Below are 12601 nucleotides of genomic sequence, written 5' to 3'. Positions count from 1 at the left end.
ATTTTGGCCAAAAATTTCTTGATCAATATGTAGAGTAGCAGGTTCTGAAAATAAGGTGAATAGGAATTGAAGTGAAAGGTTAGTTGGGTTAGGATAATTTAGGTTAGCCGTATAATCGAAAATATGTTTTAATTCGTAATTTATTATTACAAAAATTGTACGTATAATTATGGTAGCAGACTTCCTAACCAACCTTTCACTTTAGTATTATTTGTCTAATTTCCCAGTAGCCATTACATTACACATTTACTGTTTCTTATCTTTTGTATTTGTTACATGAAGTGAAAAACAAATTTTTTTGTTTAGTGAGATTATAATTCTCATTTGTACTATCAGATTCAATATTTGTATTCAACAATTATTTGGTATTCGTATTTGATTCAAACTTAAAAAAATACAACTGATATTCCCACAGCCCTAGTTAATAGACATCAACTATGTACATTAATTTAGAAATATGTTTTTCTAAAAATGTAGGGCTTTTTAATACAGAAATTGCTACAAAAGCCAAGCATTTATTAGATGAAGAGGCAATTTTTTTATTTTTTATTTTTTTTACTAAATTGTAATTATTTGAAGGTAGTGTTTACAGTTTAATTCACAAAATTGCTTAATTAATGTTCTTCGTTGGTTTGTAATTTTTATACGCAGCTAATTATGGCTTTCATTATTTTTACTGTGCATTCCTACGATGTGGGTATTTTGACTACCCCACAGCTTTCTTCCCCCCACCTAATTGTAACAGGCTTTGCATGTGGTTTTTTTTTTTTTCGCACATCCCCCCCACCCGTTGTTTTTGTTTGTGCATGTAGGTTCCGCCGCAGATACATGGAGCTGCAGGCGCGGATAAAGGCCGGCTCTTGCCCCACCTTAAACTCTGTATCTGCCCTTCCCACCCGCTCTGCGTCCTTGCGAGAGAGGTACCACAGCAGGTAGGTCTCTCCCCCCCGCCGCTTCGATCCTTACTGGCTGCTTGGTTTGCGACTGGGGCACTGCTCTCGCCGACGTCATTGCATCACGAAGCATGCGTGTTTAAATACAGTAGACTCCCGATCATCCAGCAAGGGGTCCACGGGTAACCGAAAAATACGGTTAAAGCAATGTCTCGACTATCTAGATAAACACTGTAACACCCGTCCCTCAAAGTAACGCCCCAATTCATGCCAGTAAAACAGAGCGCTAATCAAAACAGCGCTAGTCACGTACTTTTTTTTTTCTCCATAAGAGAGTATCTTAATCAAAAAAATTTGTTTTGCAAGTAGGTAAGTGTAATTGTCGACCACCATTTTGAGACACTACTCCCGTTAAAATTAATTTACAGTACTTATACGTATCTAAATACATTTTAAGTACATTTAAATTAATTTTGAATAACATTTAGATATTAAAAAACCTTAAATTAAATTTAAAAATTCACGTACTCCTTTTTTTTTATGTAATTGGGCTTGGACGTAATATTTTTTTTTCATAGGTAGGCACTACCAACATTTTCCAGTTACAAAAAAATGATTTTATTGATTTAGGAGATGTATTTCAGTTCTAATAGATTTAAAAAAGCATAAACTTAACATTTTATATTATGAGAAATATTATTTAACCTGTTAACGTAATTCCCGACTCTGTTTACAAAATGTGTCACTACCATTATTTGGCACTGATGCATCCTAGTAGCACAAGGTAAACTAGCCGTGAAAGCTTCTGGCTTTTCACGCCTGCTGTTGACATGCAGAATGGCGGAATTTAAACATTTGCTGAACACTTGGGCATCATCAGAAGGTATTGCTTGAAGGAAGCAAATAGCTATTGAGGAAAAGCAAAATATTGTTTGTTGATTTTCTACCAATTATTAATTTGTTGCATTACTAATTTGTTGCGTTATATTTAATGCTGCACTAGTGTCGTTGCCATTGTGTGCGCACAGAAATAAAAAATTCCAAAATAATTTTTGTTTTTATGGTTCATGAAAGTGAAAAATGGGACCGTTAATTTGCAAACCGGATAACCCGCACCCAGATAATCGGGAGTCTACTGTACTAGGGGGTTGTAAGGTGCTTAAGGTGCTTGTTGGAATATGATGAATACAAGAGACACTTTAATTTAGTATACACGAAAATTTTGATAAATATTCAATTCATTTTAAAATTGTGCAATTTAAAATATTTGTAAAAAAATTATAAAAATATATTCACATATATAAAGTTCATCTCTGCTATTTACCGATCATTTTATTAGCAATAAATTAATTGACCACAAAAAAAATAACTATGTAAAAGGCCGTAATTACAAAAAAAAAAAAAGGAAATTTGTCAGAAAAAACCTTTCAGGCACACACAACACACACACAACACACACACACACATAAAAATACAAACATATATTACATACAAAAATATACCAACCGTTTTTTAATAATATTTAACTTCAAAGATAAGCACAACTAAAAAATAAAAATCAAAGATTTTTGAAAGGGTGCAAATACAAAATTCAAAATATCAAAGATTCCCAGTGACATAAATTTGGATTTCCAAAAAGGAAAAAAAAAATTTCATTGTTTTTCGTTTACAGATAAACTTTCTTAGATATAAGCCTTTTTAGTAATTTTAAGCATATTTATTTGTAAGGCACCCATTGAAAGATAATGAATATAACCAACACTTTACTTTAATAAGTAAGAGGTGTTCCACTTATGTAACAGTATTTCAAATGTTACTCTATTGTTACACTTCCATTTTATGTTTTATACACATCTCTATGGAGTAGGCTAATATTTGTGCTTCATGATAACCCTTGTCTCTAAGGTTTACATATTTCTTTGGTGGGACAAGTCAGGGAGTCAGTATACAGTAAAACCCTGTTAAGACGTTTTTCAAGGGACTGGATGATAAAAACTTATAACAGGGAAAACTTCTTAAAAAAGAAATAGTACAGATCCGTTACTATATAAAAAAAAATTAAAATGAAATACTTAGGTTATGCGCTGTTTATTAGCTAGTGTTTTTGTTTGTTTGTTGTTGTTGTGTATTCATCATATTTATGCCTTAAATGAAGTAATTGGTGTACAGATGGAAAAGCTTCACAAACGTTACGAATGCGAGCAGATGATTGGTCGAAAAATACATCGTAACAGCGTGCTGCGTGCAGCAAAAGTTTTGACTGTCATGTTTGTTATTGTTTTTAAACAATTGTCTAAAAGTTGAACTATATATAAAGTTTAAGAGTTAAAGATAAACTTTATTACATTATTTTATTCCTGAAATGATTAACGTTGTATGCGGGAAGCATCTATAACCGCAAACTTTTTTAACGGGAAAAATTAACATATGGATTTATGGAAGTGATCATCAAGAGAATATTATTTAAACATTATAAACGGGAAAATGTATTATGTGGAACATCTTAAGCAAATTTTACTTTAATTATACATGGGATTAATTCTTTTTTTAAATAGTATACCTGCCTGATAATATTGTCTGCAGCTTTCTGCTGATTTAAATAAGGGTTTAATTGTGTTCATTCTTTTCCCGGGTGGCACACTTTTAAATTGTGTGCAACGGTCGTCGGCCGGATGTGAGTGACCTGTCTCTCCGCTGCTGCCCGAGGTAGAAGCTTCACGCACCCCTTCTTCAGTTTTTTGCTTTCACTGGTCCACGTCCATCGCTTCTTTAATTTGTATAAGTCGTTTTCTTTAACATCAGGACTTACCTCGGGCATGAGACTGTTTAACCTAAGCTCTATTTAATTCGCTCCACGAATATTTTGTCATGTAATACGAACTCTTTTAACTTTTGTCCAGCACACTTTGTGTTCCGGATCGCCTTCTATACCGATTTGTGCCGCTGGCTTTGATTAGCAGTTTTAAATGATGTGGAGTGTTGTAAGAGCGAGTAGTTTGAATAAAAGCAATGGTGAGAAATGACTTTATTTTATTTGGATGACTATGTGAGTTGTGTGGGCAGCCCCAAGAGTCGACTTAGTTTGGTATAGGGACAGGATGGTGTTATGAATTGCGATAAAACCAATATAACACCGGAAAGCATGTAACACAGGAATTCAAATTAATACACTGAAATGCAATTAAAATCATAAAACTAATCAGCATTTGCAATCAAAACTGAACTCTAATTACAAATAAATATGTAATCTTTTAAATATTAAATTCAATGAAAGTAATTTATTATTTAGCATGACGTTTCTACTACAATTTGATAAAGAAAGACCGGAAAAAAGTTTACTGATTTAATCTTGCAAGTGCTATTAGTTACTGATTTTTTACATTAAGACCTTAAAACATTTTTCAAATACACAAATACTTTACAGATTTATTTTATTTGTTCTGTTTTATTTGTTGTTTATTTTATTTGTTATACGTGCTTATTTCAAATCGTTATATATTTCAAAAGTGCAACTTGTGTCAGCAAAAATGACAGTTTCTGGGAAACTAGTATTATGGATCATTTAAGTATCATATTCAGTAATTTTATCTTTTTTAATAAACATCTCACAAAAATATATAAAAAAAATAAAACCAAAATCTCCTGTTTGAAAAATAAAAATGGCCTGAAAATAAAACTATAAAATTGTGTCTCTAGTTATGTACCTTAAATTAAAATAGCATGACCACTGCTCAGAGTGGACGTATTTCGGTGTGGATAGTCATAATTGAGGGTACGAGTTCCACTGCGTGCGGGTGACATCACGACGCTGATTGGAGAGTAGTTGGGTCCACATGACCAGGAATTCATTTGGTGGCGCCCTATGCAAACGATTTGTTTTGATTTAAACAGAAACAACACACATCTTTTCCTCCCCCTCCCTTTTGAACCCCATGTGATAGCATGTTAAATGTTTTATTAAGTAAATTGTTTCAGTTAAAATGATTTCTCAGTACTGATGATATTTAATCAAATACATATAAAATTAATGAAATATTACCTTGCCATCCTGTGAGCGTAATGTACGTTCACAATACTGAGCCGCCTCAAAAATATACGAAGACGGAAAGCGTTCCACCACCTGTTGTTTTGTGCATCAATTTTGCATTAGCTGATCTAGATGATGTGAGGTGGTTATGTGCGTTCTCTCATCAGACACTATAGCGCGTCTAATCCTTAGATTGCAGTATGCAATTAAATCGGCATTTACTCTTTCGTTTCAGTGCATAATTTCTGCAGTTTGTGCTGTCCTTGATTTGGTGTCCTCTGTTGCAAGATATAAGCCATACAGCGCTTAAATTTGACGCAACTTTGTAATGTAATGAAAGATTTTTTTTTAATGTATTCGAAAAATTGTATTTTTGTAATGTAAAATTTTCTATATACATGTTCTTGTTATAATTGGTCAAGAACATCAATAATATTCATTTTTTATTTCTAAAAAGGCGTGATTGAAAGAAGTCATCTTTGTTTCAACGGTTTTTGCTAACTTTTTTATATCATTAATTATATAAAGTTTGGAAATTTTAAGCATATGACATACTTTCATGGAATTTCATATAGTTTATAGTGACTGCTACAAATAGTTTTCTTTTATTTTGTGAGATGATAATTGTTTAGCATTTAATATATTTTTTATCAGAATGACTACACAACTGTAATAATACTATCTTTGAAAGATTTGTGCAATGTAAGCTTTTGGACATATGTACGCCATTGTTAAGCACTTTTTCTGTAGAAGAATACTAAAAATAATACTGTCAACAGACACAATTTTATGGTCATAGAAAAAAATTAGTATAATTAAAAAAATATATTAAAACTTATTATGATTAACATTGGTATACAAAATGAGAACTTCAATGTTAACAGCCGTGTAGTCTCAATCCTGCAATAGTGGTTGCCATTTACTCTGTACTGTAAATTAAACTCGATACATACTGTAGGTAAGTACAGTCCAGCAAAGGGAACTGCATCAATAGAGTAGATTGGTGTAGCCTGCTTGTAATAACACAAGTTTAATGAGTTTTATTATCTTTACTTAGTGCTATGGTTAAATGTAGTGACCATAGTTTTATAATTGCTGTAGGCTTGCGACCTTGTCTGTACTATAATAGTTACTACTGTGCCAAAATATTTGTCTTTATGAATGAGTTGTCCATCATTGGTCACAGATGCCAGAAAATCTAAGCTTGCCAGAGTGTAAAATTTTTTTGGAGCTGCTACTAACTTTATCTTGAAAAATGTTGTGTCAGGCCAACGCACACTGTTCAATAATAATTATTGTTATTTTACTTTGTTAATACCTAGAAAGTTCACCAACTTGCATGGAAGACTTTGCTTTGACACTTTCAGGACTATTCATGTTCGTTATATGAGCACGGTGGTTTTAGTCTGTCAATTGTTACTCGCACGCTATATGGTAGTGATGGCCCGATATTCGATATCCGATATCGGAGATCGGTAATATCGGCACATTTTTCAATATCGGACATCGGTAAATACTTGCGATATTTTGATAACCGATGTTTGCTCTCGCCAATAATACTTCTCACATAACCTTAACCGTAATTCCAAGCTTATTTTCCGCGGGCGTAATTTATCTATCTTCACGTCACGATATTACCTAGTAATTTCAAGCATATTTTCCACAGAAACAATTTCAAGCCTATTTCTTCTTTCTGATACTGCAATGCATCCCGACGGTACAATTCTTCCATGTGTACACAAATCCCAGTCATTAGTGCATATTTATTCGTTTCAGATATTCGCAAAATGTTTTCGCTTGATGAATTTTCGAAGTTCACTATGTGTACATAAATTGAAAACATAAACGAAAATAATTACGATATTTAATTTAATAAGTGGTGTAGCCGTAAGTAAACATGAAGAAGAATAAAGTTGCTGCTTGATATAACAGACATTTTCTTTCCGTGTCGTTTCACGGTCGCCAACTGCTGTTCTACACAAAAACATTACGTAAGTTTTTACAAAAGCTAAAATATGAAACGTGTTTACGTAGGGCAAGTTGCAGCAAAGGTATTATGTTGGCTATACATATTGAGTGCATTGAAAACAACATAAATAAAGATGTGTGGTTTTATAAACTCTGCAGTACGTTTCAAAGTTGTATTGAAATTACTTTTCACGTATTTTTAACGTGTTTTCGCACCAATAAATGGAGTGATACACTTGAACAATGGTCACAAAATTTACTACTTGAAGACCTTCCTTTCTAGCGTGTCGTTTACCGTGATGAAATTTTACAAAGGGTACAAAAGTTTGATGTTTTTCGACGGTAGCCTACAACTCGCGTAGTTTAGGTTCCCTACCACGTTCGTGCAACTTCGGATTTCTCTCAAAAATTGAAATTAAAAAAAATCGAAGTGTTAGGTTAGGTTAGGTCAGTCACAACATGCTTGAACTTCTGATTTAGCGGCTGAAGTGGCGTTAATAAACTTCGGAAATCTTCGGAAATTCTTGCAGGGAACCGAAACTACGTGAATTGTGGGTTCCCGTTTTTCGGACGGTATTTTTCGTAGATTACAGTTGAGACACTGGACTCAGTACATGCAGTGGCTTGTAATTCATACATTATAAGCAAATACACTAACGACTAATACCGAACAGCTACAATATTTCTCAACATTTATCCACAAAAATCTGAAATTTGTTTCCTTGTAGTTACAATATGTTTTTTTTCATACTGTAGGTAATACCTACACCAGAATATTGCTTTATCTGGCCTTGAAAAACAATTTAAATTTTTAAGACCTTGAATTTAGAGAGCTTATTTGTAGGCCATTATGATAAATTCATTATTAGCTTTCATTTAATGTGAATTTACTATATTTTACATTTAATAAAAATAATATACATTCACATATGTATGTTTTATTAATATTTAACATTTTTCATTATTGTCTCTAACAATACTCCAGAACCACAATTTTATAGAATCAGTGTTAGAAATGAGATAGGCCTATTATCAGAATATCGGAGTATCGGTTATCGGATCGGTAAATTTGGAAATATCGGAATCGGTATCGGTATCGGGTTTTTGGATATCGGGCCATCACTACTATATGGGCTGCATATTTCTGAGGGTGTGCAAAAATTTCTGAACCCAAATCATTGTGAATAGCAATTAATAAACTATACACATTCGGAGATTGTATAGCAAAAATAAAAATTCTTAATATTTTCATTCATTGCTGATTAGTTCGTTATGGCTCCAAGTGATTCCTTTTCAACCAACTTTAATTTTTGTTTCTAATCTATCACTATATGTATTAATATTACGGGTGCCGTCTGCCCAGCCACACATACGGTGCGCATAGCTTCAAGAAAAAACGTGATTTCAAAATTATTAACGATATCCGAGTGTGGTATGCTTACGAAAAGCATTTAAGAATTTACTGAGCGTTGAAAAGTACTTATTATTATTATTATTATTATTATTATTTGTATTTTGGTAATTGAACGGAACACCAAAATAAAGTCATCAGTCTTTTATGTGATCTATGAAAATTAATGTGTGCTTTACTATCACATAAAGAATGCTAACCTAACCACATGTTTTTTTGTAGTTTCTTTAATTACACACAAATAAAATCTTTGGAAACCCGCCATGGTATCTGTGTGTATCTATGCTTGTAGGTAGCAATTGTCCTGGGGTGCTGGATAGGCTTAACCTTGGTTGTGGTTTGTTTAAAACATTCACAACAGGGATTCATATTTTTAAAATGAAGTTCTTCGTAGTTCATGATAATTCGATTCAATAGTCGCTTAATTTCAGCTTTATCTATAGTCCATAATAATAATGATATATTGGAATACAACGAAGTTCATTGTAGTTAACGATCATTCAATTCAGTAGTCGCTTAAATTCAGCTTTATCCTAAATATTAACGATATATTGGAATGCAACATTATCAAACTTTTAAAGAAATCTGTGAAGTACTTTCAGAGGTTTAAGATTTTGAACGAACTAACATTTCGCACCCTGAGTACAAGACTATCGTAACTCAAAAATCAGTGCAATACCATCACAACTCAAGATGCCATAGTGTTGCACATATTCTTATATAATGTTTTCCAGAGTGCAACACCACATTGTTTGCCATAAGTCCCGTAAAAGTAAATATAATATTGCGATAGTCTTGCAGTGCCTGGATAATGATATTTTCTTGCTTATGGTAAAAATATCTCATAAACTCAATTTTTTGAGTTACGATGGTCTTGTACTCGGGGTGCGATTTACGTTTTTATTCATGTAGGTGATAAGTGTGTATGTGATCTGTGGTGTGGAGTGGTGTTACCCGCGGGGCCTGCAGTGTGAATGTCTGGCGGCCAGGCGCGTGCGAGGGGACGACGCCGGCAAGGCCACGGTGGCGGAGGACCAGGAGACTCCCCCCGCCGCCTCCCCCCTCACACCTGCCACCCCGACAACCACCGCGGCGGGCGGCACCTCTCCCGCGCGGCTGTCGGCCAACACCAGCCCCGTGTCCTCGAACCAAGTCCGGAGGTGAGCAGAGTCCCGCGTCGTCGCCCAGTGTGCCCTCCCGGGGGAGACCTCTGGACACCAGAGTCTCGATAACTGCCCTCCCGGGTGTTGTACTACCACGCCAGCCTCTTGTCTGCAGACTCGCAGCGTGCTTGCAAGGTTGTATGTAGCATTGTGCCCGGATCGGAAAGCAAATCGCAGCTGCAGATTGTCCAGTTTCGTCTGACGCAACCGGCTGCAGTGAAACCCCGGCTAACGGAACTCTGGTGGACCGAGACCCTGGTTATTCAAAATGACTCCGAAATCATAAATAAAATAAAAACACGTACTTGTACAGCACGGGAATAATCGATGGGGCGAGTGCGTAGGACTTTGTTGCTTGAGTATGTTGAGAGAGATGCAAGAAACAAAATTACGGAATAATCCTACTTTGAATATATTGATGTATGTACTGTAATCCTAAAAATGTAATTTTAACATCACAATAAAAATGTAGCCAAAAAAGAGTTTTTTTTAAATTCTTTGGACATTTCAGTATTACATACTGTAGTAAGTTTAAAAATTATTCGAAATAGTAAAAGATGTTTATGGCTTAGTAAAGAAAAGTCTTTTCCAAAACGGCTTCCCCATCTCTTCAGTTTGGTTGACCAGGGTTTTACTGCATTTTCACCAATTACTGAACAGGAAAATAAGAGTGTTATTATTAATGTGTAGAATAAATGTGTGCTGTTAATGGTTAGGAGTTATTTCTCAATTAGCTGCAACATTTTTCCGGCAATATATTTAATAATGCATGCTGTTAGTTAACACATAATGTGGGTTATACTGATTTCCTTCTATTTTATAGCAAAATTGTATATAAAAAAAAACCTTAACATATAAAATGTGCACACAAACAATAAATAGGAAAGCACCTGTTTGGAATATTTAAAAGAAAATTTGTGGTGAGATACTCTGTCATGTTTTTATTTTAATGTTTATTTTTAAGAATGTGGTGTTAGTGCATGTATTACCTATTTTTCCGAGTGTTTACTGCAATGGTTATAACCTTACCGTAATTTCCAGCATATGAAACAATGTCAGTATTTCAGTAATAAAAATTGGAAAATATATTTGCATCTTCATATGAGACTTGATAAGTTGATGTACATGCAAATAGCAGCTGCCATTAATGCTTAATATAAATAGATAATAAATTTACATGTTAAATGCCACAATAAGCAAAATTTGGATACTAATTAAATTAACGTAAATTTTATAACAGAGATAAAAAATTTAAAAAACTTGGAGTCTTGACTTTGTCACAATACCCCTGTTCAGTTTTATTTTACAGTGTTTGCCATTAATAATTTTTTTTGCAGGAATGTGATTGTACCTGGATGTTCATGTTTAAACTTTTTTCCTCATCTGTTTCATTCTTTCTCACATGCACTTGTCGTTTACAACTACAGAAAAAACTAAACCAAAATGTTTTGATGTAATGTGCATTTCTAAACACTAGCTTTGTAGATTTAGTACAGAAAGATTATATTCACTGTTAGGAAAAGTTTTGGGTTCAAAAGGAAAGATGCAAGATAACCATCAGAGATGGGTGGGGCTTAAAGTGCTACAAAATGTTGATTATCAGATGTATAATGTTAAAAATTAATTTTCAAAATGCATCTTTACATTCTTCTACTGATACACAATTGTGACACTTTGTATTGGAAGTAGCATAATTTTGCATATTGACATGCAGTGTAAAATATTTTGTGAGGCTATTGTGTAAGGGGAAAAAAATACTGCTTTAGTTTATTTATCACACTCTGATAATAATCCAGAACCGGAACGGCATGGAACAGTTTGGAGAATGGATGAAGTTAGCGAGGTTGATTATTACCTACTGCTCTCGAGAAAAACACGAGGAGAAAAAGGAGCGATCAGTTTCAGCTACCTTGCTGTTAAATCCCGCAGCTTAGAAATGGAACATTGTCGCAAAGAAAAGCATTACAGTTACAGAACGTGAACATGTGGAGTTTGTGAGTCTCGATACTAGGTTAAAAAAAAATGGGCTCATGCTAGTTGATTCATTCTAAAATAATATTTTTTTTTTCTCCCCTTGTCCATGCAACAGCAGTCAAAGTACTATTTTGGATGAGCTAACTCCGTGTAACAGCAGCATAAGTACAGTAACGTACAACATATAAAACTTGTTGCGTCTTTATGCTTGTTGAACCTGCATAAAATTCTTGCCTATATGCGGGAAAGTACGGTATAAATATTGCAAATTTTAAGTACAGTAAAACCACGCAAAGAAGTTTCTTGCGGTGGGGGGGGGGGGGGGGATTTAGGCTTATTAAGCACAAGAAAACATTTTAAAACTTGCAAGTTAAAAAAAAAATGATTTTTGTGAATTAAATTGTTTTGTTCATAAAATGAAAAATGGTAAACTTAACATGGAATTACAATTCTTTTTTTACTGCACATTTACTGGGATATAAAATTCTAGTGAATCTCTAAATAATATGAAATAAAATCAGTTCTATAAAAAAAAATGTGGAATTTTTTTAACAGCTTTACACGCTGTATATTGAAAAATAAAGTTCACATGAACATTTTTTAAGTGAGTTATTCTACCATTTTTTTTAACAGTTTTTTATTTATTTTCACAATATTACAATCACATTTACTGAAAATTTACCCTCAAATCCCTAACGATTATTTATGATGGTTTTGAATTGTACATTCTTCATCGTGTACTTGAATGATCTCAGAAAGCAACCGTAGAAAATTGTGTTTGTAAAAGATGACCATTTGGGAAATAAAATATGGTGCTGTTGTGTTAAGGTTCTTTGACTAAAAACACAAAATTTGCAATGTTTGAGCAAGTAACTGATCAGCAGAAATTTTTGAAGGAATATGAATTTTATGTGTAATTTTATTTTTTATTTGGTGCTTATTAAGCGAGAAAATCTAACCGCCCCAAAACATATTAAAAAGGGGGATGTTCAGGTTCAAGGGCGTTGCCAGCCGATGGCCTGGGAGGGGGGGTGGTGGTGGGGGGGGGGGGGGGGGCAAGTTGTGGGAAAAGTATGTATTTTTTTTTTTTTGCATTTGGCTACATTTTTTGAATATCTAGGGTTTTATGGGGGGGGGGGCAACTGCCCCCCTCCTTGGCGACGCC

At 34.0% G+C, this 12601-nt stretch overlaps 1 protein-coding gene across 12 annotated transcripts in view; it reads left to right on the top strand.

The window, feature by feature from the left end:
* Positions 1-12601, top strand: part of LOC134538852 (protein phosphatase 1 regulatory subunit 12A) — a 177820-nt gene that overhangs the window by 108726 nt on the left and 56493 nt on the right. For 8 of the 12 annotated variants that reach the window (XM_063380412.1, XM_063380404.1, XM_063380407.1 and 5 more), the window contains 2 exons: positions 813-932; positions 9289-9459. In XM_063380412.1, coding sequence (XP_063236482.1) covers positions 813-932; positions 9289-9459 — 291 coding nt within the window. The remainder of the gene's footprint in view (positions 1-812; positions 933-9288; positions 9460-12601) is intronic. The other 4 variants (XM_063380415.1, XM_063380414.1, XM_063380413.1 and 1 more) reach the window with 1 other exon arrangement.

The sequence above is a fragment of the Bacillus rossius genome, chromosome 14 (assembly GCF_032445375.1).
Source record: "Bacillus rossius redtenbacheri isolate Brsri chromosome 14, Brsri_v3, whole genome shotgun sequence".
In the NCBI taxonomy this organism is placed as follows: Eukaryota; Metazoa; Arthropoda; class Insecta; order Phasmatodea; family Bacillidae; genus Bacillus; species Bacillus rossius.
This window is presented reverse-complemented; position numbering and strand designations above follow the sequence as displayed.